This window comes from Pagrus major, chromosome 7 (genome assembly GCF_040436345.1).
Source record: "Pagrus major chromosome 7, Pma_NU_1.0".
Taxonomy (NCBI): Eukaryota; Metazoa; Chordata; class Actinopteri; order Spariformes; family Sparidae; genus Pagrus; species Pagrus major.
The window spans coordinates 5993919-6019097 of record NC_133221.1 but is presented as its reverse complement, the minus strand read 5'-3'; the positions used below and the strand labels follow the sequence as shown (position 1 = coordinate 6019097).

The window sequence follows — 25179 nt, the reverse complement described above, 5'->3', positions numbered from 1 at the left end:
GTCTCATCCCCTTTTTCTTTTTAAAGCAAAGTTGCAAGACATCAAAACTGTATTAAAGTCCACTCAATTATCTTTACAGTCGTTCATCTGATTTTAAAAATCAGATTACAAGTTATTTTTATTGTCTCCTGGTTCCTTCTGTAAATGAGCCCTCACTTTACCATCCGTCCAACCTCACAGAAACTTCATGTCTGCTGATAAAAGACAGGTTGCTGGTCTCACATTTCGCCACAGGGGGGCGCTGTCGTACCAGCTACATGCTGTGACGCTGTGACGTCGGTTAACAGGCGGGTCAGACTACACAGAGATGTGTAAACACAGACAATGTTTATTTTTCATCCATCGTTCAACAGCTTTCCTGTTCATTCTGATATATTAGCATGTTTTTGCTTCTACAGCATGTTTACAGTAACAGAAGCACTGCATTTCATAGTAGTGGTACTGCAAAGTACATTTAAACACAAACATTACGGCGACTACACCAGCATAGTCGACACAAAACAGAACAAAAAAAAAATGCATTTCATAACAAGATAAACAAGAGAAATAACACTGCCACTTCAAGATGATGGATTGTTGATAGTGATGATATGACACATAGCTGAGTTCAAGTTTAAGTATGAGATATAATGAGAGTAAATGCATGCATTAACACAGAAACATGTATTTATGTAAAGTATTGATGAAAGTCCTTCAATGAAGTCGAACATTTTTTTGATCAGAATAACGAAACAGATGCAGCAAAACAAAATGATTTATACAAAAAAAATATCAAATAAACAAAACAAGTGCTTGGCATTTTATTAAAAAAGTCTCATCTAACACTGTACAAAAGCAAAATGCTATATTTATATATATAAAAAAAGCATTTAAGAGGAAAAGACCAGCAGATCCTCCATTTTAACAGCACGAGACTCATGCAGCCGTTGATAACGAACAACAGCGTCACAAAATCATCATTTCTTCACTTTGATCCATTTAAAGGGGCAAAAAAAAACAGGCATGTGATGAATAAATGATACTTTTTCTATCAGCTTTTCTCCAAGTTGGTCAAATTTCAGCCCCCACCAACTGTGACTATATGGAAAGTGGTTGCTGCACTTTTCAAGTAAATGTCTTTCGTTCCTCTCGCAGACGGCTCGGTCGACTACCTGAAGGAGTGTCGGAAGTGCACACTCCTTCGCTTCAGCTTCTCTGGGTTGTGGGACGCCATGTGGGAAAACTCTCTGAAGATGTCGAGGTACGTGGCGTCTCCTGGCGAAGAAAAAAACAGAAAAGCTGTGATGAAAAATGATTCGACTGAGATCTGATTCGTCGCGGAGAAGCAAAGGAAAAGTCTGACTCGGGTTTTTCTGAACAGTCAAAACATCTTTTATATGAAAACAGAAAGCGGAGGAGCTGTGGGTAAGAAAAAAAAGGCCTGTTGAATGGAGCGGAGGCACCGTGAAGCTTCGCTCTTTCAACTCGCCCGGATTCTGAGCCTTTACTTTTCTTGTGGCCATGGTAACCGCTGAATCCACCGACACGACAAAAGCAGCTGAGCTCTTTTGTGTCCCATGAGAGCTCCCAGGCCCGGCTAATTAAAAAAAGGGGAATGAACATTCCTGGCTTTCCCTGTTTTTTTGCTTGTGTGAGTGTGAGAAAGAGACGGAGGCTGAGAGATCACTGAGTGCAACACTCAAAGTGAATACTCTGGCTTCATGGTAACACTTATGTAGTAGGGAGATGATATTTTATCATCTATTTAAGTATTTATGAACCTTTTGCTACACATTAAACTACCCAACAGCTTATTATCAACTATTTTGGCTGATTTACCTTTTAATTATCTTTATTATTCTAATACATTTTTTATTATTTTGAATTTTGTACCTTTTTTAGGATAAAACAAGCTTACAGCACTGTTTATAACACACTATATCACATTATAATGTAGCTGTAAGCAGATATAAGGGCATTTATTATTAATGAACCATAACGCCTCCTGTAACAGGTATGTAGTGGTGGAAAGAATGTTGGCCTAACAAGTGCAGCATCTACCTGTGTAGAGCCACGCAATGTAGACGAGAGCCACACGTCGTCACTGGTGTGGACATTTTTTTAGAAAATGAAAACAACACGAGCGGAAAAGTCTTCAAGTTTAACCATAAAATCTAATCACAGCTAAACAATCCTGCTTTCTTACACTCAGGTGTGCATGAAAAGCATAAAAATGTTGGTTTCTATTATCGGTTATTTTATCAGTATCGGCCATGAGAGTCAGGTAATTATCGGTTATTGCATCGCCTGAAAATAAAATCCATATCGTGCATCCATAATTATTTTCTTGACAAATCATTTTGTCTTAAAATTGTCTGAAAGTAGTGATGAGTGTTTTAATTCCCCACATGTCAAGGTGAAGCATCAGATGTCTTGTTTTATCACATCTACAGTCCAAAATATTCAGATTACTATCAGGTATGACAAAGAAAAGCCTAAAATCTTCACATTTAAAATCAGGAGCAAGCAAATGTTTGTTTGTTTGTTTGTTTGTTTGTTTGCCAATTAATTTTCTGACAATCAACAATTCCCCGTGCAAATGTGAACTAATTTTTTTGTGGATTTAACGTACAAAATATGATCAACTCATAAAGTTTAACGCATCCTAACACATTTTGATACTTTAGGTAAATTTTTTTACATTTCTGGGAAACACTTCATAATAATCAAAATTTTGAAATTTTAAGTGTTTTCTTACAGAGTGGTGCAGCTGTTTCCACTTAAGTGAAAGATTTGGGTACTTTTAAACAGCTGCAGGTGAATCTAACAGCTTACGAATGATCAACAATAAAATAAAACACAGCCATCATGTAATGAATGTATGAAGAATGTGTTACATATGTAGTAATTTCATTATTATATTGATTTATTTGTTATTTTTTTCACTCTCGGGGCAACTCCACCAGCTGATGAAGGCCACGAGATGGTGCTGAAAAATCTCGGAGAAATCTAACAAGGTGAGTCTGTCGACGATGATGATGATTTCTTCGTGTGTAAACAGTAAATAAATGTTTAAAACACACTGGATCTGTTTGTGTGCATCATATATATCATTAAATATGATTGTATCTCTGTTATCATGTGTTATTAATCATATATATAAACTGTCTGTGCTCCAGTTATAGATGCTTCACATGAGAAGTTATAATTGTTCATTAATATGTTGATAAATACTTAAATTATCACATTAAAGCGTGTTATAAACCATCATTAATATCTACAGTGCATACCGTACTGCTTATACATGACGAGTGGGGGGATGGATTATTCTGAGTCTTCTGCTTCAGTGGAAAAATATTCATGTATTCATTTAAACTTGAATATTAAACTCTCTCCATGTATATTCAAACATGTTATTCATATTCTAGTTTACACAGTAAATATTTCATATGTCACGCTGTGAAAATCAGAGACATCTGATCCATATATTAGTGGCACCAGCAGCGCATGAAGTTAGAAGTTTGTTAGTGCTGTTAGACGCAGTCAGAGGCAGAAATGTCAGAGAAGACGTCGAAGCGAAAGGAAAGAGGCAAAGGGAGAGGGTTAGCGTTCAGTCACATCTTCCATTTATTGTCAGTACCGTAGTAGAAGACACTGGGAGGAGTTATTGAACAGAAAAACAAACAAAGGTAGCAGTGTTAATATGCAGGTACTGTATATTCAGAGACACTTTTTTACAGATAACAGTCAGAGACAGAAAAAATATACAAGAGAGTTAAAAATTGCATGTTAGAAGCAGGCAGTTTAAAGTGTTAATATTTAGTTTATGTACACAACAGTCAACATGTTGGACCCACTGACTGACACACTGCAGACACGTCGCACTGTACAACACATAATCCTTCATCGGCTCGATGCAAATCATTGTTAGTAGTGACATCATTCGTCTGGTAAAAATATGCTTCCGGTTGACTCGTGTAAAAGTCGGCGTGTGGCTTCAACAGCTGTCACACAAAGTACTGCACGGAAATAAGAAAAGGCTGGATTGAGTGTTTTCAAAGTGCTTTGAATCGATCGCTGACAAGCAGGAAGGGAAATAAACGAGTGAGCTTCTCTCTCTGTCGCTGCCACGTAAAGAAACATTTCACTGCTAAAGCTGATACTTGTTAGGGGGAACGACGAATTCAGCTTTGAAATTTGAGGGAATGGAGACCCAGAGAGCAGTTAGACAGAAATAGATCGTACGAATAAAAATCTTTTGACGACCTCCAGCTTCACTGATGGATGTGGTTTGATGTGGTCAGAAACGCACTCTGTTGCACCTTTAACCACACCCAACAGTGATGTCACAGGGTCCCGGAGGACACCTGTGACATCACTGCGGCCAGTGGAGGTCAACAAAACAAGATCTTCAAAGTCAGCTGAGTTACTCTTTAGGTCCACACGTGCACTGGTATTTCTGGAAATAAGGTTTTAATCGATCAAAAACGATCTGCGATATTGTCACACACGTGAAAACGCACATCACATGACCATTGTGTACTCTGGCCGGGAAATGTGACAGCAACCGTTTTTGTCCGTTTGTGTCTTTCTTGAATAGACAATATAACATCTATTCACCGATGTACAAACTTAAATACTCAATATCAAAACAAATACTCTGAGTTTATATTTGCAGATGATGCTACATACACTGATAAGGCCAAATAAGGAAGCGAACGTGGGTCATTTCTTTTATAAATCTCAGTTTCAGACGTAAACACTGAAAACTGATGGACAGAGTTTTCCAAAAGGTCATCTTAAGAAATTCCTGTGTTAAGTGTGGACAGAGCTTCAGTCTTGAAATCAGGGTGCAGTTGAGAAATTAGCGGGGGAGGGTCATGGAGAGTCACAGCCCTGATCATTTTCATACAGTCTAATATAATTTAAAACATCCCTTTGGATTCATGGCCTACCATGAGAAAGAAAGTGGTAAAAAACACTGTCTGTGGTCTTTGGTTTGACTAAACCGCAACAGTCTACAGCATCTGTCAAAGACGAGCAACATCTTTGGGGAAACATTTCTTCTTTAGCCTCCGAAAACATGAGCCTCGTACGAGACTATAACCAACAGTTGTGCCCGGCACGTTCTGGATTTACTGTGAGTCATCAAGGGGGTCAAACTAAAAGCAGTCATCAGGCTTTAAACATCACAGTAGAGCAAAAATGAGATCATTAAATATAGTTTTTTCATTGTCATCAAGCTTTTTTTTTTTGCACTAACGTCGTCCAGCCGATGGAAGACAGCGAGAGAGAAGGGGGTGTTCAGTCTGTTTGCATTTCTTCCATGCACGGTTTGTCATGATTTGGCAGTATATAATATGGATATTAACATTATTCAACAATAGTAAGTATGTCAAATATTTTCACATACACTGGGCACAGAAGTCAACAAAAGCAACAAGGATCAGGAAGACCTGGGCAACATCCACCCATGCACTATAAACAAAGAACAGATCTAATAGAGGCGTAGCCGTGATACATTAGATTACTATAAACAGACATACAAATACTGTATATACAGTAATACATGTTAGGATAGTGTGATTTATCAAAAAATGTCCATCTTTCCACTGCAGAGTTAATCCAAGTGATTAAATATTATGAAACTGTGTCGTTTCTTTTCTCAGAATGAGAATATAATACTGGCGCTGTGTGTTCGTGTGTGTGTGTGAGCGTGTGTGTGTGTGTGTGTGTGAGTGCTCGGCAAAATAAAATCTAACAAAATATATCCAGCTTAAAAAAATACCATCTGCATTGTTGTTTCAACGTAATACAAAAAATACTGATTATCTGTACTGAAGGAGTCATTGCACTATTGCTCTGGAAGTTTTCCTCGTGAATAAAAACAGAAAAAAACATATTCGGCAAAGAAAAATACAAATAAAAACGACGACGCAGGAGCAAAAAAAAGAAAAACTTGTTACTGTTGGTAAGAAAAAGTGCATAATTTTCGCTTTTGATTCAACTTAAAAGCTTTTACTTCGTTAATCTCTCGATCGATACGGAGAAATGATTCTGCTGGGATCATTTCTGCTCAGTCACAGTTAATCGCAGCCTCACAGTGACTCCTCACGACCGTCATCACGTACATACGAGAGCTCCACCAGCGTTTTATCACGCGTGCTTTGACATCAGATGCTCGGGGCTGTTACAAAAAGCTCAGATTTAATTAACCCTGAACAGGCTGATGCATCTGGCTGCAACACCGCAAGACAATACTGCATCGTTCTCAGACTCATCTGTGCTACGAAAATACTTTGTTTTGAAGTGAGAGGAGCTGCTTGGTCCCAGAAGGGCTTTTCCTGGTTCTTCATTCCCATTTTAAAGTTTTATTTAAATAATATCAACAATATTCTCTCCTGGTTAATGTTACGGCCCTTTAGATTTATGGTATGACCACCACCTTTACTTATTTATATTTAGTTTATGAAAAAAACTGTATGTTTGGTAAATGGCTCTAAATACTATGATACACATTAGAGTATGGATACTCGGCCAGAATATCGTCAGGACTATGATGTCTTAGTTTGGTTCGGGTTCGTTCACATCAATTCACAGGGTTCGTTTTCGTGAAAATATAGTGTAAAAATGAACAAATTTAGTGTGAAAATGAACAAATTTAGTGTAAAAATGAACACATTTAGTGTAAAAATTAACACATTTAGTGTAAAAATGAACAAATTTAGTGTGAAAATGAACACATTTAGTGTAGAAATGAACAAATTTAGTGTGAAAATGAACAAATTTGGTGTAAAAATGAACAAATTTAGTGTAGAAATGAACAAATTTAGTGTAGAAATGAACAAATATAGTGTAAAAATGAACAAATTTAGTGTAGAAATGAACAAATTTAGTGTAGAAATGAACAAATTTAGTGTGAAAATGAACAAATTTGGTGTAAAAATGAACAAATTTAGTGTAGAAATGAACAAATTTAGTGTAAAAATGAACAAATTTAGTGTTGCTAAGAGTTGCTGATTTCATCTCAAAGTGACCCAGAAATTAAAAGTGAACATGTTCAAGCTACATCCATAAAATCTGTCTTGCCGTTAGCGGTGCGTCTAACAGAACTTTAAGCTCTGCGATCGGATGTTTCATTTAGAATTGGACCTTGGGATTTGTTTTTATGAACCATCTTTCAGTGCAGCTTTTAATCTTTGGCACTGATGATTTAACCAGGAGAGTTTCTTGGAGATCCAACCTGTACGAGAGCTCCTGCTGTTACTTTTACTTCTGGAACCGAGGGCGCCTCCCACTCAGCGCCACCATAACAACTCAGTCACATGATCAAATTAAACGTATAACTGTTGGGACCAATGAGTCGTGGCAGGTCTTTGGTTCAGAGCACCCTGTACCCTCTATTACCTCCAAATAAACACACTGCTGATGACTTTATCTGCCGTCTACTCTATCGATCGCTTGACAATAGTGCTGCTGGATAATCTTAAAAAAAGTGGCTAACCATTCCCTGGCAGTGATTTTCTCGACTCTCCGCTGTGATCGGACCGGTGAGCACCTGACGAGGCTCATCTAATTTTTTGGCAACCGGTCCGTGAAAGTCTCCGTCGGTTTAAATCTGACATCATTAGAGGAGGTTAATAGTGTGTGATGTGATCCTGAGCGAGGAGCTGACTGCCGTGGTCTAAAAGTCAGGAGACTGTGCGCGCTCGAATCATTCTGATATATCTGATGTAGAGAAGAAGTTAATCTGGTGGTGAGAAGTCCCTCTGAGAGGAAACAAGCAGAGGAAACAGGCTTGAAGATCCCCGACATGCCTCTCTCTCTCAGTCAGTCATGTGTCTGCTGGCACCCCCTGCACTGTTTGGACCTGACTGGACTTGAGTCTAGCACTCGGCTATATTGAGACAGATAAACTCCTGAATGCATCTCTTATACTGCTGCTCAGTGGGGCTGCTGGCTGGGTATTGACCTGGTTGTCCAAACGGTCCCTCCGATTCCCGCATCTCCTCATTCATCCTCGCCAGACGCAGCCTAAGAGACAGAAGAGAGGAGAAGCAGGATGTTAGAGATTCATTAAAGCTGCAGAGTTAAGCCTTCATGGAGAATGTGTGTGTGAATAAACATACAGCGTGACTATATCTGCATTGGCCTGCTGTACGGCGATACTCAAAGGGTCCTGGCCGTCCTCGTCCTCGTCGTTCTGTGTAGCTCCTCTTTTTAGGAATAAACACACCTGCCTGAAAACACCACAGAAGAAGAGTTTAATCACAGCACATCCAATCAAATGTCTAGCACACGGGCATTAAACAAAACTTTCTGACTCACTGGCCACTGAGACTTGTAGATGAAAAACTCAGATTGAAAGGAATATTGTTGACGGCCGAAAATGCACATTGGGTATGACTTTGGTATTTGACTATTAAAATCTGCTGCAGTAAGACAGCTTGAAACTACTTTGGGACCTGTTGGGACCTGTGAGTTTTTTAAGTTTTTTAGTTTTTTTGAGATCATTTTTCAAATCTGCCTACGGAGAAATCAACTGGATATTGTTTTGATTTTAGGATCTTATTTTTAAAAATACTGCAGTCAAAGACCGATGAAGAATAGCTTCTAGCGCTGTAGTGGCTAATGGGAATCCAAATAAATAAAAACAAATGCAGGTCTATGGTTTTCATCAAAGGGAAAAAAGAAAAAAAAATAGGAGTTTACGAGGTGCACTTGAATGCACCATAAAGTCCCTGTTGGCCTACATGTGCTTTGCTGCACAAAACGATGTAAATTTCAGAGTTTACGAGAGTAAATAGAAGAATTTCACACTGCAACACTTCTAGTTGTGCTGTTTGGGATCAGCTGACAAAAAGAAAACTCATTTAACAGAGTCAGAAGTCTCATTAATGTAATTATTAAAATGTTTCATCACATCAGCGCGGCACTGTGAGAGACATAAAGTCAGATCCCACGAGTACGAGCGGTTCCTGAGTTGGACATGAACATGTTTTTTTAGTTTAACAGAAACTACGAGAGACAAATGGTACAAATGCGTCCTGGAGTAAAAAAGAAAAAAAGCCTCTCTCTGCCTCATGACTCACCCTGTGTGTCCCAGATATGTGGCATGATGCAGCGGGCCCCTCCCTCTCGTGTCTCTTTGGTTGACGTCAGCAGCGTTCTGGAGCAGGAACTCGCAGGCGATTAACGAACCCTAAAATAAATGAACGACACCAGATTATTCAACACCGGCAATAAAAATAATGCTCCCGATTTTGGGAGCAAAAGGGGTATTTTTAAATGTAGATTATATGCACACACACACACACACACACACACATTTTCACCAGAGCCTTTCGGGTCGTTTCGGAGGGTCAGGGTCAATAATCTATTGATTTTTTAGCCCATTTCCAGCTCATCATCAACTCACAGTGTGTCATTCAGTGTCGCTCTCTGTTAGAATATTTGGTTATTAATATCTCTGTATGATTCCTCTCAGTTGACTGACTCACCCCGATCACAGCCTGTATGAGCGGCGTCTTTCCTTCGTCCTCGTCGTTGACCGAGTTGACATCGGCCCCGTGGGCCAGCGCTTCAGCCATGACGGGCAGGTTTCTGGCTTTCGAGGCTTTGTAGAGCAGAGCTCCGGGATGAAGGTCCCTCATGTCCTCCGGGTCTGACGTCTCTGGCTCGGCCTCCAGCTCGGCCTCGCCACTCGAGTCCTCTGACACCTCACACTCTGAGGACAGGACACACAAATTATTTTAAAAAACTGTGGCTGTACATGCTGTGCATAACATCTAAGGGACCATCTGTCACACGTTCCTCCACTGGACTCACCCTCTGTGACGCTGTCCACCACCGAGCCAAACACCAGGATGTCTGTGCTGCCATCTGTGCTGCCTCCCAACCCGCTGTCGCTGCTCAGGCCTGCCGGACCAGGAGATGCCAGAACATGGACACATTAGTTACCGCTGTCTCTTTCTGCCTGCTCAGCCTCGTTTAACAGGAACAGAATCACGCAAACAAACAACACGAGACTCAAGCATCTGATCGACAATCTGTGAAAGTGTCTCGCAGTCGCCTGTGAACACTGAATAAAATGACAGTTTTTTGGGAACAGATTGTAAAAAAATAGAGAGCGGCTTACTTCGAGGCCCAGATCCAGTGTCGAAGTAGGAGAAGAGAGAGTCCAACTCATCGGGACAGAACAGGGATTCTCGTCTGAACTTAGCAGCTGCTGTGAGACAAACCAACAAGAAAAGGATTTAGTTTAATATAATAATGTTAGAATAACAATGCCAATTGTTTAAATCTTGGCAACTAAGAACTCATAAAGTATGCCGAATTAGCGATTGGCACTTCCTGTTTCTAGTTTACTCATCAATGTACAGACAACTGTCACTGGATTTCTTTGATACTGAAGAAAACCTAAAAATGTGTCGATTCTCAGGCAAGTTCTGAAGATGTAAGGAGCATCTTGTTTTCTACACTTTCTAAGTGGATTAATGGATGTTTATTCATGATAAGACATTGGAGATAATGGTGTCATTCAAGTTTGATTTAAGCTGAATATAAAAATATAAATATCATGTCTGTGTGGTCGGCTTTGGCAAAGTTATCGCCCAGAAAAGGAGCACACAACTCAGCCTCCATGAGCTCCAACAACTGACCGTGTTGGTAAACGGCCAAATCTGCTTCAAGCCTCTCCCTCACAGTTTGAAAAGCTCTGATCTAAACCTCTACACAACTGATAAGACAACTTAAAAATGTGTTTTATGTTGCACAAATCCAGAACAGAAATAAGTTCAGACAGAGATCAAAGTCTAAAGTACCTGCGGAGAGGGTGGACGGGGAGGTGCTTCCAGGCTCTTGTCGGTATCTTCTCCGTGTTTTGGGTACTGTGGTGGCACTGTTGTGTCTCCGGCACTTCTTCACGCTCCACCGCCGCTCCGACTTCCTCTCGCCGTTGATGAGAATCTCCGTGGAGCCGAGCTTCTTCAGGAATTTCTTCTCTACGTATTTCGCTTTAATCCAAGCCTCCTTCTCCTGCCTGTGAGGGACCACACGACGTATGAAAAACTCAACAAAATAATGGATAAGATCATTTTTATTGACTTGAGTTCTATTTTCTGAATTCCTACCTTGAACTGGACGGTAACGGTTTCTTTAGACCTTGTTCTTGGTACGAGCCCTCGTAGATGTGGTTGATGACGCTGTTGCCGAGCTCACACATTAACTGCAAAGCAAAGACAAGAGACAAAATATTAATGATCTCCACAGTGAGACTAGATGAGAGGATTGATGCAACTGTCATATTTGTCCTTTAAATGGGAAGCTAAGCAAGAGGTCCATTAGCTTAGCTTAGCATAAAGACCAGAAACAGGTAGAAACGGCTAGCCTGCCTCAAAATTTCACAAAAAAAACTTGGGATCATCAGGCTTTATGTTTTTCACTTTTCATTTTTGGTTGAATAGTTCCTTTAACCTGCTCGCAGTCTGTATGCTAAGCTAAGCTAACTGTCTCCTGGCTGTAGCTTCACGCTAAACTGTACCTTTAGTAACTCCGGTTCCCATGAATCCAGCGTGAGCGAGCGAACCTTCGAACAGTGAACTCCGAGACTCCTGCAAAACAAAAACAGATTTTAAAGTTTAAAAAAATATGCTGTTTATTTTCTTAAGTCGAACAGTTCAGAGGTGAAAGCGAAGGAATTTGACTTTGTTATGACTGTGAGGCAACAGATGGCGGCCAACGCGAGGAAACCAGAGTAAGTTTATGTTCTTTTAATAGATGCCGTTGCGCGGTGACCTCGTCTGAATGGCTGCAACCGATCTAAAAATCAGGAGTGCTATCCGGAGAGGAATGAGGAGAAGCCGCTCCTAATGTCATGCAAATAGCCAAGTTCCTCGGATGAAGCTGTCTGGTATCCAGGCAACAGCGATACTGTGCTTCTCCCCTTCGTCGCCCGGCATTGTAGCGACAAGAGGCCATGTCTGACCTCACCGAACATGAATATTCAACAGGTACAAACACACACAGGGACCAGGTTTGTCATTACATAAGCAGTGATAATTACAACTTAAAAATAACACACACACGTCCTGAGGGAATATTTTCTCCCAGCTCGAATACTAACATCAATGACGCAACAGTGTGATGTAACAGACAATGAGCGCGGTGCATTGATCTGAATAATGACAGGATGTGTTTATCTGGGGCATTACATCATGTTCACCAGGATCTGACACTGTATTCAGCGGCTTCTTCACCGTGTGTGACTCTCAGCTCTGCAGCCGTCTTCGTCTTCTCACTTCCCTCCCTCAATGAAACTTTCAATCAAATCCAATAAGCGACGTACTGAGCTGTAATCCCCTCAGCAGCAGCAGCGTGTGTGGCACACCGTGCTCGGTGCCTTTTACCAGCACACGGTTAAGGTCAAAGTGACAGACAGCTGGCACCGCTTCCTGTCTCCGGTGCCAGTACCCACAAGGCACATGGCAGTGGTGGAGGAGCTAAACAGAGCTAATCCTCCCTCCACTCAGTGTTTTTTTTGGTTATTCTTACTGTTTAAGTTGCAAAACTTTTTTTTGAAATACTTCTGCACCTTAAATCTGATTTTAACACAACTCATGGTCCAGCTGTGCTCAATCGTAGGCAACTGGACGTGTTTCAGTTTCATGAAGAGGTGTCACCTCTCATCCAAGAGGAGGGGAGGGGAGTTGCAGGCTTTTAAACCCCGTGTGGGAGTGTCCTCACAGTCGTCGAGGACACGTGTGGACTCTGAGTTCCAGAGTCGTGGTCGTTTTGAGGAAGCAGAAGTAAATGTTATTTGTTACCATCACTAACACATGGGTCCGATTCCTCTTGGACTTTTTTTTAGATGAATCAGAAAATGTTTCTCTACCTGTGGATGCCGGAGCACTCGATACACAGCAGGATGCCCAGGTTGATGGAGGCCCAGCGAGGGTCGGCCTGGCCGCAGTCGCAGCACTGCTCGTTGCCCGGCAGACACTGGATCCGCTGCAGGATGGTCTCCACTCGGACGCTGCGCTCCCGCGGCTCGCTGGCCGAGTCGATACTGCTGGTGGACGGAGAAGCTGTTCGGTCCAGATGCTTAATATAAATCACACACGACAAAAGCCACTCATTAGGTTCACAAAATATCAATATCAACAGGTGTATTCTGTGTTTTGCGATGCACTGCTTGTGTCTCTTTTGTAATACAAGACGGTTAAATAACATGTTTTTTGTACTGATTAAAAAAACAAGATATAACATCTATGATCCTTTGTCTTACCTCGATGTAGTAGGTGTCTGGACTCTCTCTGTATGCTGAGGCGATGCTAGCTTGAACTGCCTGAATCCATGCTTGTCTCAGCTTCTCAGACTCAGCCTGAAGCATACAGCTCCTGCAAAACAATCAAAGTATTATAGACAGTTTAATGTTTACCATCTTACTTAAGTGTGTTAGCATGCTAACATTTGCTTATTAGCACTAAATACATGATGATGGCGTAATTCAGTCGGCAAAGTGGCACCAGAAATTAGTCAAATGAAGCATTTTGATTAATTGATTTAATTGATTTATTAACTTTCCTTAAAGTTAATTTAATCTTAATTTATATTATAGTGTTTTTAGTCTATTAGTTTTTGCTTGTTTTTATTTACTCCTTGTTAAAGTGTCCTCAGTGGAATTATTATACATGTGTTCAACAATAGCCTTTTTGCTATTTAATATAGTTTTTTTAATTTGAATTATCAATTTATTTGTATAAGAGTTAAGTAAAATATATAGTTGCAAGTAAAGTGACTAGAAAGTGTGTTTTTTTCTTCCGTGTAGCTTTGTTAGCATGCTAACATTAGCAAGTTAGCACAAAGTACAGCTGATTCCGATGGGGAAATCATACGTTTGACAGGTATTCAGTCATAAACTTAAGCACAACACAAATTCAATTTTTGACCTGAAGTTAAGTCTTACTTGGACGGGGAGACGACCTCGAAGCAGAACCTCCTCTCGATGTCCTCACACGGTTTAACGGAGCACAGCCGGAGGTCCTCCACCACCACCGTCAGTGAATCCTGCGAACACACAAACAACTTCTCAGTTCTTTACTTATCCACAGCCAAAACACGACACACATAAAACTGCTGTTCCTCGTTGATAACACATTTTCCCCTGCCTGCTGGAAGCTTTCTGTCCATTACATATTCACACACACTGATGTCAAGCAGAGAATCGAAAATGACCTGGAAACCCCACCGTCAGCTCAAGATTGAGCACTCGCATATCAGCGGTGAGGGATGATGGACCTCAGTAAGAAACATTCATCACCCCTCCTTTAAAGTGCACTTAACCTTAGAGCCCAGTTTACTCAGGGGGATTCTGATAGCTCAAAGATATATGGACTTGCCTTCAGCTTCTTCTGATAGACCAGCTGACTGTTCTGTATGGAGAACCACCGCCTGGAGAGACAGAGAACGGGAGATAAATACATTTATTACACTATAGATATATCCTTCTGATGCTAAAGGGTCACTGAGCAAAAAGGTGAACCACTGTGGGTAGCAGTGATCAAGGACGGGTAAAAGCATTGAGTCAAATGGGTTTAGCTGCTGGCAACGCAACATCGTGACCATGTGAGATGAATTTATAACATCACTCCACGTCACCGTAACACCGACCTCTCAAAAGCTGCCACAGAGGAACAGAAACTGGCTGAGAATGTAGCACAGTGCTACAACTTGAGCTCTGTGTTTTTCAGCCTAAACTTGTTTACATTGTCAATTAAAAGTATGCCGAATTAGCTGTTAGCAGTTCCTGTTTGCAATTTAGTCATCAATGTAAAGACAACTATCACTCGATTATTTTGAGGCTGAAGAAAACTTAAAAATGTGATGATTCTTAGGCAAGTTCTGTTTATAGAAGAGTGTCTGTTTTTCTATGATTTCTAAGCGGATTTATGGTTGCGATAGTCGCAATAAATCAGAAATCATCATATCCTCAGGAAGTGTAAGTCACCCTGAATAAGAAAATATGTGAATCATGTCTCTGAGTTCAGATATTAAAGATTTATAACTAACAGAAGGAGGGAAAGTTTTGATGGAAAATCTGACTACGTAATTTGTTTTTAGAGTTCTCACACTGTATTATGCACAGATTTAATCCAGCATAAAATTTATAGAATGGGAACAGAAACACACACCAAAGCAAACTAGACTGGCAGTCCAGTAGAGTGCATACCTCGGCCAGTCTCAATTAATTCAATCAACCTAATCCGATATTTAAATATGCTAGATCCAGATTTTTTTTTTCGATCTGCATGAAATTGTACTAATTCATAGATACCATGTACCTATATATGCCTATCTTGATGATTGTTTTAAGAAACAATTGTTTTGAGAAATGAACGAAAATGTTGAAAAAACGCCCTATCTGGCAATGTGTAATCCTGGATTTGTCCCTTTATCCGGATCCCCACAAGAATTTAATCGGGTCTATTCTGGGCTGAGACCCATCTTCTATCCAAGTTTCGTGAAAATCCGTTGAATAGTTTTTGTGTAATCCACGTCACAAACCAACAAACGTACACGACCAAAAACATAACCTCAGTGGCGGAGGTAACAAACAGCGTATAAAACAAAGTGTTAATTATATGACTGCTAGAGTTGAACTATGGGATTTCTTTCACACAAATACTTTTATTCTGTCTATTTTTTTTTTTACTGTACTGGGTAAAAATAAGTAACTTCCCTCTTTTGCTAGAGTTTCTAACTCTATGTAACTTAATACAACCTTAACGCTAAGGCTAAAGCCACATACAGTCCTCTACCAGCAATATACTAACATGATATATTACATTAAATAGAGATTTTTGCCGTCTTAGTTACCTGTTCCAGGTCTTAAAGGCATTGCTGGCCCTCTTGAACAAGTAGCCCTCCATCACCACACCGTTAGGAGCGTCCACGTTGAACTCCACCTTCGAGTCGTCATATGAAAAGTCCTGTAAGAGAAGCAGAGATCAATTAACCCTCGCTGTCATATAGAAGGTTAACAGACAGGCTGATTGTCTGCAAGATGTCGTTCTAACCTTTAAATCGTCAAAAACAGGAAACAAAACACTCGTCCCTTCACTGTAGAGGTTGCATGTGTGCTGTTCCTGGAATACCAGTAGCATTGGCTGTGCACTGTACTGTACATACAGCCAAATCATCAGACACTGTGCGTTCATGTAGAAACGCTCACGTGTTCGTCCATGTATGTATGTATGTAAAGGAGGAGTTGCATGCCATCTTCCCTGTGTGGCACGCCGGGGCATTTCATAACTCAACAGATGTGAGTATGACGCAGATTATTACATAAACAGTAGTATGATTCATGTTGATATTAGCCTCTAACCTTTTTTATGACATTATTACACTTTAATGCTCGCCAACAGGCAGTGGTGTGCAGGTATTTAGGGCGTAGGGCCGAGTGAAGTGACGAGTTTCAGGAAGCAGTTGCCAATTAGAGCATTGATGTTTCATGTTGTGGCTCAGTCTGTCCTGGGACTACTAACAAGCCACATGTTAGCAGTAATGTAATATGCAGTCGGGACAGAAAATTAACTTAACCAAAATTTAATATCCAACATCGCATGCATGCAACCCTCCAGATAAGTCCGGACCCAAGCCTGCCCACCAGATTCAATTAAGGCTGCAGGCTTCAAATGCAGAGAGATGTATCAGACAGTCACAAAAAAAAAAAGTACCCGAGAATAAATGAAAGAGTCTGCTGGAGTGACCTGAATAAAAACTGATCTTCATTCACTCTCCTGTTTCATAACAGGGTGTGTGTAATAGCAGCAGCTCCGAGCACAACCATTAACTTCTTATCGAGCGTTTGAATAATAGAACGACTCGCTGCTCGACGCATTTTAACTCGTACACACATGAAAAAACACAGAAAGACATGAGAGACACAATAACTTAGTCATGGACCTTAAACAGGCATCGAAGTGAAGACTTACACTAAAAATAGTGTCAATAAGTCCCGGTTTTTACCACCGATAATTAATAAGAACAATATTACAACTAATTTCATCTTTAAAGTGCAAATCAATAATGAAACTAACAAAGCAAAAGAAACAGACTGTTTTAAAGAAGTAGAGGCAGCCTCCGAGTCTGAAAAGCAAAGCCAATGCAAAAATGCGTTCTTCTTTCTACTGGTTGCAAAATGAAGTCCGATTGTATGTAAGCTTATGAGAAAATGACCCTTGTTTTCACCTTATTTATAACCTCAGCAAACTGTTTTTCCTCATTAGTTTATGGTGTCAGTCTCTTGTTTCAAGTCTTCTTCAATACAGCATGATGTTCATTTTGTAAATTATGTTTCCATACAGGGTAAAATAGATTAAATTTACCTTACAGAAGACTTGCACTAAATATACCTCAGTCCCAGTCTGTCACATCAATAATTAATAGAAAACATCCCAAAAATGAGACAAACAACAAATGTCAGAAACTACCAGACGCCAGTAAACGGAAACTATAAGAAATAGATTTTTTTATAGGTATGAACTGCAAAATAAGCAATATCTTTCAGCCAGGAAATGGTTCAAAAAATCAGCTAAAGGAGAAAATAAACTGTGAATATCTTCACAATCAATTCACAAAGAAAATGACATCAGAATCAACTGTTGTTATGTAGTAAAAAGTCAAATACAACACAAAATAAAGTCAATATTTTAACATGTGTCATTGAGAGTTTCATCTTAATGGAGAGACTGTGCTGAGTGAAAGCAATGGTAGAGAATCAGAGAGAAGGAGATGAAGAGAGTAAGTGAGAGCTTTAACAGTGTTACTCTAAAAATAATAAAATATTGTCACGGCGGTTCAACTACTGCTTAAGTAAAACGGACAGATCTCTCTAAAGTCTGACAAAAACATGATCACAAAGTCGAGAGTTGAGTCCGAGTTAATCGCTCCTGGATACTAAAATATCAAACAGCCAATGAAATGCAAAATCAACCCACCAGACTGTGGTCCCACCGGCAGAAGATCTTCATTTTCAAGCGTTTAGTTTGTTCCAACAACATCGAAAAATAATATCACAAACGGGCTCCTGAAGCCTCTCAGAGTGAAAGCATCCTCTCTCTCCTCGCTCTCTGCCTCACACGGCCGATGGTTGACGCGTTGTGTCGCTGCGGCTCGGTGCGTAATTCCAACACTGACATGTGTGCCCTCCACTACAGCCACCTGCCTGCTGCCCTGTGAGCTCCACAGGATTAAAACTAATTACCATACAGCTGCCAGTGTATCCGTGGCAGGGTGAGACTACACTACACTACACTACGCGGTACTGTAGCTGCTCTTGACCCAAAGACAAGCAGTGCCGCTTTGACGCTTGTGTGTCTGGGTCTGTTTCAGTTTTACAAACTCCCTACACGCTCCCACCTCCCCTGCTGAGGGAGGTGGGAGTTTCAGTCTCCTGTTGACCCAGAGGGAATCAATCTGGCAGGCTGCCCGGACCACCAGACAAACATTACCGAGCACTGTGATTTACCGTCCGCACACTGACAGCAGCTCTGCTCGCAGCTGCACAGCAATATGTACCAAAATCTGCAAGAAGTCGACGCAGCCTTACCTTTCGGACGCAGGTTCACTTTTGAATACAACATCAGAAACAAGCGAGGCAAACGCTGAACAAGATGTGCACTGGGTGGTACTCACTGCAATCTCTCAACAAAGACCATCTATTTTTAATGATGCAACGTCACACAGACAGAAACTGAACATCAGTGAATTATTGAACGAGCAGGGAAACAGAGACTTTCTAAATGTTTGGAGCACATAAGGAAATTGTTGTGGAGCAGCAAGGGGAAAAACACAAGCTGCAACCAGGTACGCACAGGGATCACCGCGTTCAAACGGACACAACCTCACAAACGTGTGTCTTGGTCTGGTCACTTGGTCATGTGTAGTGAACTCTCAATACCACAGCCCCTTTTAGCCAGTTGACCCTTTCCTAAGCCCCGCCCATTTTCAATCTGTGCTCCAATAACAGTTGAGCACGCTTGGTACCCGGATGAACCTCGGTCAACTTTCCTTGTCCGACGTCAAAAGTGAATTAGGCCATAAGGTAGCTGAACTTCAACACCACCAAAGACCCCTACGTTTGTTCGAAGGTAACGTTAGGATGTAAACTCACATTATACTGATTCGATGATCTTCACGGACACATCGGATTGGATATAGTCTCATTTTAGGTTAGCTAATGTTAGCAAAACGCTACCTAGGTAGCACGCTAACGTATAACGGTTAGCTAACGTTACATAAAGAGAGTTAGCATAATGTGTGGTCGCCAGCGTTAGCCAGGTTTGCTTCCTCCTTCAGTCTGTGGTGATATTTAAAGGACAGATAGGTTGGTTGCTAACATATTTTTTAAAGATTTTCAGGATTTAAGATTTCGTTAGCCAGCGTCCAGAATGACTTGGACTCAATTTGCGTCATTTTGCTGTTTTGCTCATAAAACTTAATATCGTGAATGTATCGTTCCATTGCATACGATGCTAGCAATCTTTGCTAACGGCTTCTTGTAGCTATACTGCCTGACACCCAGAAACTATCTAACAAACACTCTGGCGTCCGGCTAAACAGAACCACGTTTCTTATTGCCAATCTTGTTTGACCTAGCAATAGTCACTAAGGGGATCCAATTCACTTTGGATCGGTGACTGGCATGAACAGGTAATGCCTTTTTTAAGACTGCCAGTCCAAATCTTTTTTCTTTCTTTTCTTTCTTTTCTTTTTTTGGCATATCCAGATTCTATCTAAATTGGTTTTAGGAAGTCAGGACAACACAAAAAAAACACATGAAAAGTGATTTGAATCGGATTTCTACAGATGCTAAAAGTTTCTTTTGTGTCACTCACAACGCATCACTCAGCAAAAAACAAATCAAGAGTCACAGAAGTGCACTGGAGCAGCTGAGCACAATCCATTGCGTGAGTGATATGAAAGACGACACAGGGGACAACAGTCCATCCGTGCATCAGCAGCGTACATTGTGACTGAAGCGTGCAGATAGATTGGTGATGTCTGGACGCATAAATCAAATCTGATCGCTTGTGCTGACAGTCTGTCTTTAAGATTCAATGAGAAACCAATCTGATTTGCCTGCTGTCTGAACGTAGCCTCAGCCAGCTGTCCCTCGGCTCATGACAGCAACAACTCTGGCCATGAATGAGTCGGGAAAATCTTGTGGAAAGTTGGACAGGCCGACCAACCGACAGAGCGGCCTACAGAGCTGCTGCTCACACCGATGATCACAGTGGATGATGTAGACAACGTGTCATCATGCTTCATCCACCTTCTGCTGCTGTACGTAGGTCCGCCTACGGGCCATTCTGCCAAGCTCTAAAACCACACGGTGAGTCCATTTGGCAGCACTGATTCCTCGTCTGGAGAGTCCTTCTGGATCTCATTATTACTTAAGTCGACAAGCTTTCATCTGTTACAAACTGGCTTTACGCCTTCATCCCATCTTGCTGTAACACCTGCTTTCACTAATCCTCAACAGACCTGATCGACTTCACTACCGTGACAAAACCTCTGACATCTCAGACACGTTTTCAAATACCATCCAGCCATGAAATACAGAAGCGACGATACAAAATTTTTCGTCTGTAATAGATGTATGTGCCACTGTGAGGTGAATCACAGGATCAGACAGACTCAAGTTAAGGCTTTAATTAAAAAACGAGATTGAACAACAGTCGTCAGGAGCAAAGGTTAACGCAGATCAGTGGCTTTGAGTTCCTGACAGCTCGACAGTAAGAAAACTTTCCTCTGAACACACTCCTGTCAATGTTTGAAATAAAGCTGGTTTTGAATCATCGGGAACACGACTTTCTCCGACTTCTCTAATGAGCTGGAGTGTTGGAATGCAAAAGGGATTTTGAGGATGAGGAGATAAAAATGTTTCAGTCGTCTGATGATCTCATCTAATGAAGGCCCAGGGCTGAAACGTCATGTGTTAATGAATAAGTGTGTTATAGCTATTTGTCTACTGTACATCGCACCTCTTTTATTCATAAAAGGTGATCATATTCAAACAGAGTGGACAAACAACTTCTGGGGCATGAGTGGCAACATTAATTAAATAAAAAGGATCATTTTAAGACTAATACGACGTAATTTTATCAGAGCTACAATGATTAGTCGATCGATAAAACATATATCTTAATAATAAATTAATCAGTGTCGTACTTTTTCAACCAGAAATGTGACATTTGCTGGTTGCAGCTTCTCAAATGTGAGGATTTTATGCTTTTGATCCACTTATATGAAAGGAAACTGAATATCTTTGAGTTTTCAGACTGTTGGCTGAATAGTGAGTAGTGATTTAACTACATCTATTTGGGCTGTTGGGAAATTGTACTGAGAATTTTTCACAATATTATGTCATGAATCGTCTAATCAAGGAAATAATCTGCAGATGTATTGATAATGAAAATACAGGCCTAAATCTTAGTATTTTTCAAACATAGTTACATTATATATATTAAGTACATTTATTTATTGCTTTTTTTTTTGCCTCGGGTTAATCTACTTCCATGAAATCCCAGTTGTGGTGTCCCCCAGGGTTTTATTCTCGGCCCCCTTCTGTAATCAAAATCATGATTTATACATTTCTATGCTGATGACACTCAGCTATACATGCTCTTAAATTCAAAGAGCCCCACCCCCTGTTCATTCAGGTTTGTTGGTGCCAATCTTGGTGGATTTTCAAATAACACTAAATAGGCTGCTAGGAATCTTATTTGAGTATTTGTTGCAATCCTCTGCTTTGATGACCAAGTAAAAAAAATGTTGTTCATCTTTTGTCCTCCAGCTAAAGATAATCTCAAAAAATAGGTCATTTTAACATTTGCTATTTTACAGGAAGCTGTGCCCGCTTTTATCTATTCTCGGCTTGTTATCAGCCACGGCTCCCCTCCAACGTGGAAAAAGGCTGCTGCCCGACTCATAACTGAGACAAAGGGAAACTGTATGATCACATCACCCCAGTGCTTTAATCTTTCCACTGGCTTCCTGTTTGATTTAGAATTGATTTAAACATTTGATTGCCCACTTTGAGGGCCTTAAATGGCCTCGTCCTTACATGCATTTTGGATTTATTGACCTGATCTGTGGACAGAGACCTGCTGATTACTCCCAGGTCACAGTTAGTGATGGAGGGGGATTGGGCTTTTTGCTATTAGAGCCTCATAACTATGAAAACCTCTGTCTCTTCTAAATCTCTCCTGAAAACCTTAAAATAGCATATTTTAAGGGTTTAAAATATGCTTATATTCACATTGTTTTTCTTCATTTTCTCCTTATTTTATTGTTCTCATGTAATGTTTTGTTGCCTATCATAAAAAGCACCACACAAACAAAAATATCTAATCATTTTCTCACTACAACATCCATGTGGAGTAAAAATAAATCTGTTGACGCACTGGGGCAGCGTGCAGCGCCGCTCTGGAGACGTAAACGTGGAAATATAGAATAGCAGGTGGAGCCGACTGCCTCGGACAGGACTTCTCCATTAAATGTGTGGTTAAAAATGAATGGCTCTGGCATTTAGATGCTTTCTCTTCACTGTGTGCCCAGCCAACAGTAGTGACAGTCCACAGTTGGAGCACTTTAACTCCCTTTCTGCTCTCTTGTGTGTTTTTTTTTTTTTTTACTTGTACTGACTGACTAAGGGCTGCTGCCCCCCTTTGTCCTGTGTAAGTTTACACAAGGGTTATTGGACATGCTGGATGTGATGAGGAAGAAAAGAAACAAGGAAGAAAAAAAATCTCTTCGACAAAGTGGGCCACGCTGTTCTAAAAGCAGCAGAGAACAAAGACGGCAAATACAAAACACAATGATTTCATACAGTTTTGTGCATGAATAGCTCTACTATCTGTCACTTAAAGCAAAAACTGCAGAGCTTCTGTGCAGGAAAAGCATCTGCAAAGGTCAACAACTACACCGTTATCTATTTATTTTCAAAAACCTTTGCAATAGGTGATAAAACAGCGTCTATACAGGCCATTCAAACTAAGCTCAGCTTTTCTAATTGTGTTGTATAAATGATTCAGGATTCACTTCAGCTTGCCCTCAAGGCTTCGAGGGTCTGGCTCCAGCTTGAAGAAAAAACTTCAAAGGGGTTTGTTCATGTTCCTGACGACCCTCCCGACACACACTACACCAAAGATGTGTTTCAAGTAAAAGATCAGCTGGGAAATCAAAAATGGAGGAGGACTCACCTGCAAGAGGGTCTGAGAGGGAGATGGTGTCATCAGGATCATAGAGGCAAGAGAGAAGAGAACAGAGCGTTAGAAACCAGCAGACGAGTCTCGGTGGAGATAATATAATAATCTTTCAGGTTCAGTGCACCTCTGATTATCCTCCTTACTCGTCTTCAGCGACAAAAACATCGCCCACCGACCGTAACACCACAATATTTTCACGCCATGCAGATTTTAATGTGGCTTCAACTTCGTGACCTTCGTTCACGGACCACTACAGTCCACTGGTGATGAATGGTGCGTGAAGCTTAAGTGTCTAACAGCTCTGACGAAAACAGATCAATAACTGGCCCCACATGTGACCCGGCCCTTCCCCGTGGCTCTATCCACAGCACAGACCCACAGCGCCTGGAGGGAGAGCACTACTGACCGGAGAGATCTGACAGATGGTCACTGATCCCGGGGTACAGGGGAGCCAGACACTGGCCCCGCTGAAAAGATGGCTTCCTGAATTATTAAATGACAAGACGGTGGACAAGGAGCACACCCCACATTTATGGGTTCAATTATTTGAACACCAGGGAACAATATGTTCATAGTTGAGCTGAAATGATTAGTTGACTGACCGATTTAACCCCTTGAGTCATGTTTCAACCAAAAATGCTAAAATTTAGCTTAGTCAAATTGTGGATTTTTAGTGTTTATCCATTTTTATATGCTGTCAAAATGAATATCCCTGAGTTCTGGACTGTTGGTCAGACAAAAGAGGACAATTTAAGATGTTATCTTAACTCTGGGAAACTGAAATGAGCATTTTCCTGACAGATTTCATAGACCAAGCCACTAAGCAATTAATCTAGAAAGTAGTCAGTAGATTTACTGATAAGTCCAACTTCATAAAGTCTATTTGAAATGTGCAACAATAGAAACAAAAAGCTGGTGAAATATGTAAGGACATAAATATTACTGGTGAAAATTAAAGTGGAAACGGAAAACAACAGTTATTGTATTATTGTTGGCGCCGCCGTCGCAAAGACAACCAGATTGCTTTCCTTAGAGTAGCAACTACCAACAACACAGGACAAAACCTTTAAATAAAGTTTATTCAATCATTTAGTCCATAATGGAGATAGAAAAGGTACCAGACTGCCACTCGGCCTTCATTTTCGTGAGAGATTTCGTGCCTGGTGGCAGATAAAAAAACTAAATTCAACCAATTACAAACGCAAATTGTGTAATTATCCTAAAGTCATTACACTGCAATCAACATTTACTTGATAACAAACAGTTACAGGTAAAATCCTCACTACTGCTCGCTTAACTAATGACTAAAATCTGCATCCATGTGAGGCTGAAGGACTCCCTGAGAACATGTTTTTCCGCCCCGTGGCATTGTTGTGTGACTGAGCGCCTGACAGTGGTTGTTTTTTGAAACATGAAAACAACACATTTACAAAATCTAAAAATACAAAGTCAACAGACTCCATTCGCTCATATGTAGGTCAAGTGCAAGATCCATTAAGCCACCACAACCTGCAATTCACATGGTCCTCCTGCAGCTACAAACTATATCACATAACTTCCTTTATGGTAGAAAACTTGTCTTATAACCTGGTCTTACAAGGCAGACTATCACTTCCCATGCACATGGATGTCAGGTCAAATACACAAGTTATAGAGAAACGTGCACTTGAATCCTGCTGAAGCGCGCACTGCCATGTCCTGCAAAAACCACACCTATCTGGATGAAATACCAAGTTTCTGGTGAGTCCGACATCGACAGCCTCGCGACACTAGCGTGGATAAAAATGCTCAAAAAGCATCCGATCAGCACTTTACTAGTCTGAGTCCGCAGTGAGGCTCCTTCTGATACATCAGCACATTCTGCACTTAATGTACTGAGCATCTACAGCAGACAACAGTGGGATTAATGGCTCTTAAAAAACATTAC

At 40.7% G+C, this 25179-nt stretch overlaps 1 protein-coding gene across 1 annotated transcript in view; it reads right to left on the bottom strand.

Moving 5' to 3' along the window:
• Positions 1 to 310: 310 nt before the first annotated feature.
• The window catches only part of acap3a (ArfGAP with coiled-coil, ankyrin repeat and PH domains 3a), a 75624-nt gene continuing 50755 nt past the window's right edge, over positions 311 to 25179 (bottom strand). Inside the window, exons 10-25 of the mRNA XM_073470346.1 lie at positions 23247 to 23258; positions 15856 to 15968; positions 14379 to 14430; positions 13946 to 14046; positions 13265 to 13376; positions 12872 to 13080; positions 11522 to 11591; positions 11112 to 11206; positions 10803 to 11020; positions 10118 to 10207; positions 9808 to 9897; positions 9480 to 9706; positions 9072 to 9181; positions 8109 to 8219; positions 7952 to 8013; positions 311 to 1254 (exon numbers count right to left, since the gene is read on the bottom strand). Coding sequence (XP_073326447.1) covers positions 1148 to 1254; positions 7952 to 8013; positions 8109 to 8219; positions 9072 to 9181; positions 9480 to 9706; positions 9808 to 9897; positions 10118 to 10207; positions 10803 to 11020; positions 11112 to 11206; positions 11522 to 11591; positions 12872 to 13080; positions 13265 to 13376; positions 13946 to 14046; positions 14379 to 14430; positions 15856 to 15968; positions 23247 to 23258 — 1779 coding nt within the window. The 3' untranslated portion in view covers positions 311 to 1147. The remainder of the gene's footprint in view (positions 1255 to 7951; positions 8014 to 8108; positions 8220 to 9071; positions 9182 to 9479; positions 9707 to 9807; positions 9898 to 10117; positions 10208 to 10802; positions 11021 to 11111; positions 11207 to 11521; positions 11592 to 12871; positions 13081 to 13264; positions 13377 to 13945; positions 14047 to 14378; positions 14431 to 15855; positions 15969 to 23246; positions 23259 to 25179) is intronic.